Source organism: Charadrius vociferus, unplaced genomic scaffold, assembly GCF_000708025.1.
Source record: "Charadrius vociferus isolate BGI_N301 unplaced genomic scaffold, ASM70802v2 scaffold449, whole genome shotgun sequence".
Classification (NCBI taxonomy): domain Eukaryota; kingdom Metazoa; phylum Chordata; class Aves; order Charadriiformes; family Charadriidae; genus Charadrius; species Charadrius vociferus.
In genome coordinates, this window is record NW_009649933.1 from 7,014 (window position 1) to 10,010 (window position 2,997).

General features: G+C 61.4%; 1 protein-coding gene across 1 annotated transcript in view; it reads right to left on the reverse strand.

Moving 5' to 3' along the window:
• The window catches only part of LOC104291929 (spectrin beta chain, non-erythrocytic 4-like), a gene marked incomplete at both ends in the record, with an annotated part of 22,906 nt that overhangs the window by 6,828 nt on the left and 13,081 nt on the right, over positions 1-2,997 (reverse strand). Inside the window, 5 exons of the mRNA XM_009891232.1 lie at positions 778-982; positions 1,081-1,211; positions 1,331-1,609; positions 1,704-1,793; positions 2,914-2,992. Coding sequence (XP_009889534.1) covers positions 778-982; positions 1,081-1,211; positions 1,331-1,609; positions 1,704-1,793; positions 2,914-2,992 — 784 coding nt within the window. The remainder of the gene's footprint in view (positions 1-777; positions 983-1,080; positions 1,212-1,330; positions 1,610-1,703; positions 1,794-2,913; positions 2,993-2,997) is intronic.

Below are 2,997 nucleotides of genomic sequence, written 5' to 3' on the forward strand. Positions count from 1 at the left end.
CCAGGACCAGGATGGTGCCCAAGACCCCCAGTATGGGGTAGAGATGGTGGCCAGGACTACCAGTATGGGGTAGGGATGGTGGCCAGGACCACCAGTATGGGGTAGGGATGGTGGCCAGGACCAGGATGGTGCCCAAGGCCCCCAGTATGGGGTAGAGATGGTGGCCGGGACCACCAGTATGGGGCAGGGACCAGAACAAGACTGTCACCATGGGGCAGGGACAATGTCAGGAGCCCCAAACTGGGATGGGGACAACTCCAGGACCTCCAGAATGGGGAAAGCACCATGCCAAGACCCCCAACATGGGGTAGGAACCTCACCAAGACCCCCAAAACAGGATGGGGCCAACTCCAGGACCCTCAGCACAGGATGGGGACAACTCCGGGACCTCCAACATGGGGAAGGGACAACTCCATGGGGCAGGGACTGCACCAAAACCCTTCACCCAAGGTGGAGACCTCACCAAGACCCTCCAAACCAGGATGGGGACAGCTCCAGGACCTCCAGCATGGGGAAGGCACCATGCCAAGACCCCCACCATGGGGCAGGAACCTCACCAGGACCCCTCACCCAGGGTGGGGACCTCACCAAGACTCCCCAAAACAGGATGGGGCCAACTCCGGGACCCCCAAACCGGGATGGGGCCAACTCCAGGACCCTCAGCACAACATGGGGCCAACTCCAAGACTCTTGGCCTGGGGCATGGCCAACACCCGACGGCCAGAACCTCCTCAGCGTGTGTGTCCCCCGTCCCCCCTCTCCGAAAAAATAACTGACCGTGACGTGTTCGAAGTCCTGTCCCAGCTCCGGTGAGCCGGCCACCACCTCCTTCTCGGCGATCCAGTGCTCCAGCTCGTCCACCTCGCGGTTGAGCTGGTAGAGCCAATATTGCTGCTCCAACTTGGCCTTGCGTTCCTCCACCAGGTCCTTCAGAGACACGTACAGCCGGTCAACCTGCGACTGCCGCCTGCTGACCTGTTCGCTGGGCAAGGGACACGGCGCCCGGTGAACGCCAAAGACCCCGGTTTTTTAGGGTGGGGGCGGTCAGGAGAAGGCGGGTGACGGAAGGGTTGTCCCCACCTTTGAGGGTGGCCAAGTTCCAGAAGGGCCCGGCATTGGCGGGAGAGTTGGGCGATGGTCTCCTCGTAGTTCTCCACCGTTTGCTCCGTCAGGAGATGCTTCTTGAGGAGTTGGAGGGTGCTCTGCTCGTCCTTGGGGAGGAGCGGGGAAGGACGTTGAGGTGGGGAGATGCTGCACCGGGGCGGGGGGGTCGTCCTTCCCGGCTCTCCCCCACCCCACACCTTCCAACCACCCCCACCGCCGCCAGCACCTTCCCCTTCTCCTCGCTCATCAACAGCAGCTCCTGCTCGCCCAACCACGACTCCACCTCGGCCACGTCGAAGTAGTACTGCTCCAGTTGGTAGGTGGCATCCAAAGTTTGCTGCCGACGCTCCGCCTGCTCCTGCAGTTCCCCCCACATCGTCCCCAAACGCTCCAGAAGACGGCGCACCCCTTCGGCTTCGGGACTTTTGATGGTGGCGACGGCTCCGGCGCGTTCCAACACCTCGTCGATGCGAGGACGGTGGACCTGGATCTCCCGCCGGAGGTTCTGGGAGGAGGTGGAGAGGAGGTTGGAGGTGGGGGAGAAGGTTGGGTGGGTCATCGGTGGCCCCACGGCCGCCTTCGCCCAGGCGGGGGCTGACCTGGTTCTTCTTGATGTACTGCTGGACCGTCTGGAGGTTGGTGCCGTGGTCCTTCAGCGTGGCCAAGGGCAGGCGGTCCTGCACCCACAGCTGGGGACGGGGCGTGGGGTGGACCTCAGGTCATCCCTGTCCCTGATGCTGGCACCGTCCCCATCCCAGTCCCATCCCCACCTCTACCTCCACCTCCATCCCCATCCCATCTCCATCCTTGTCTCCATCTCCATCCCCATCTCCATGATCGCCATCATCCCCATCACCTCCATCTCCACCCTTGTCTCCATCTCCATCTCCATCCCCATCTCCATCATCTCAATGATCTCCATCATCCCCATCATCTCCATCACCTCCATCTTCATCCCATCTCATCCCATCCACACCCATGTCCCCATCCCCACCTCTTGCCTCCACCTCCATCTCCATCGCATCTCCATCATATCCATCCTCATCTCCATCCCATCCCCATCATCTCCATGATCCCCATCATCTCCATCATCTGCATCACCTCCATCTCCATCCCATCCCCACCCACATCCCCATCCCCACCTCTACCTCCACCTCCATCCCCATCCCAACTCCATCCTCATCTCCATCTCCATCCCCATCTCCATCATCTCCATGATCCCCATCCCCATCATCCCCATCACCTCCACCTTCATCCCATCTCCATCATCTCCATCCTCATCTCCATCCCTATCTATCTTCATCATCTCCATGATCCCCATCCTCCCCATCCCCACCATCTCCATCATCTCCATCACCTCCATCTCCATCCCATCCCCACCCATGTCCCCATCCCCACCTCTACCTCCACGTCCATCCCCATCCCATCTCCATCCTCGTCTCTATCTCCATCTCCATCATCTCCATGATGCCCATCATCCCCATCCCCATCATCCCCATCCCCTCCATCCCCATCCCCTCCCGTCCCCGTCCCGGCGCCGCCGCTGACCCCCGTCTCCCGCAGCTGTGGGTGAAGGAGCGCCGAGCCCTCGAAAACCAGCCCCATCACCCCCATCCCCTCCATCCCCATCCCCTCCATCCCCATCCCCTCCATCTCCACCACCTCCATCTCCACCCATGTCCCCATCCCCACCTCTACCTCTACCTCCATCCCCATCTCCATCATCTCCATCTCCATCAACCCCATTTCCATCACCTCCATCCCCTCCATCCCCTCCATCCCACCCCATCCCCATCGCCACGTACTCACCACCTCGTCCTCCAGCTCGTGGCTGACCTGGTGGACCTCCTTGGAGGCCAGGAGGATTCTCCTGCGTTCCTTGAGGGGTTCGAT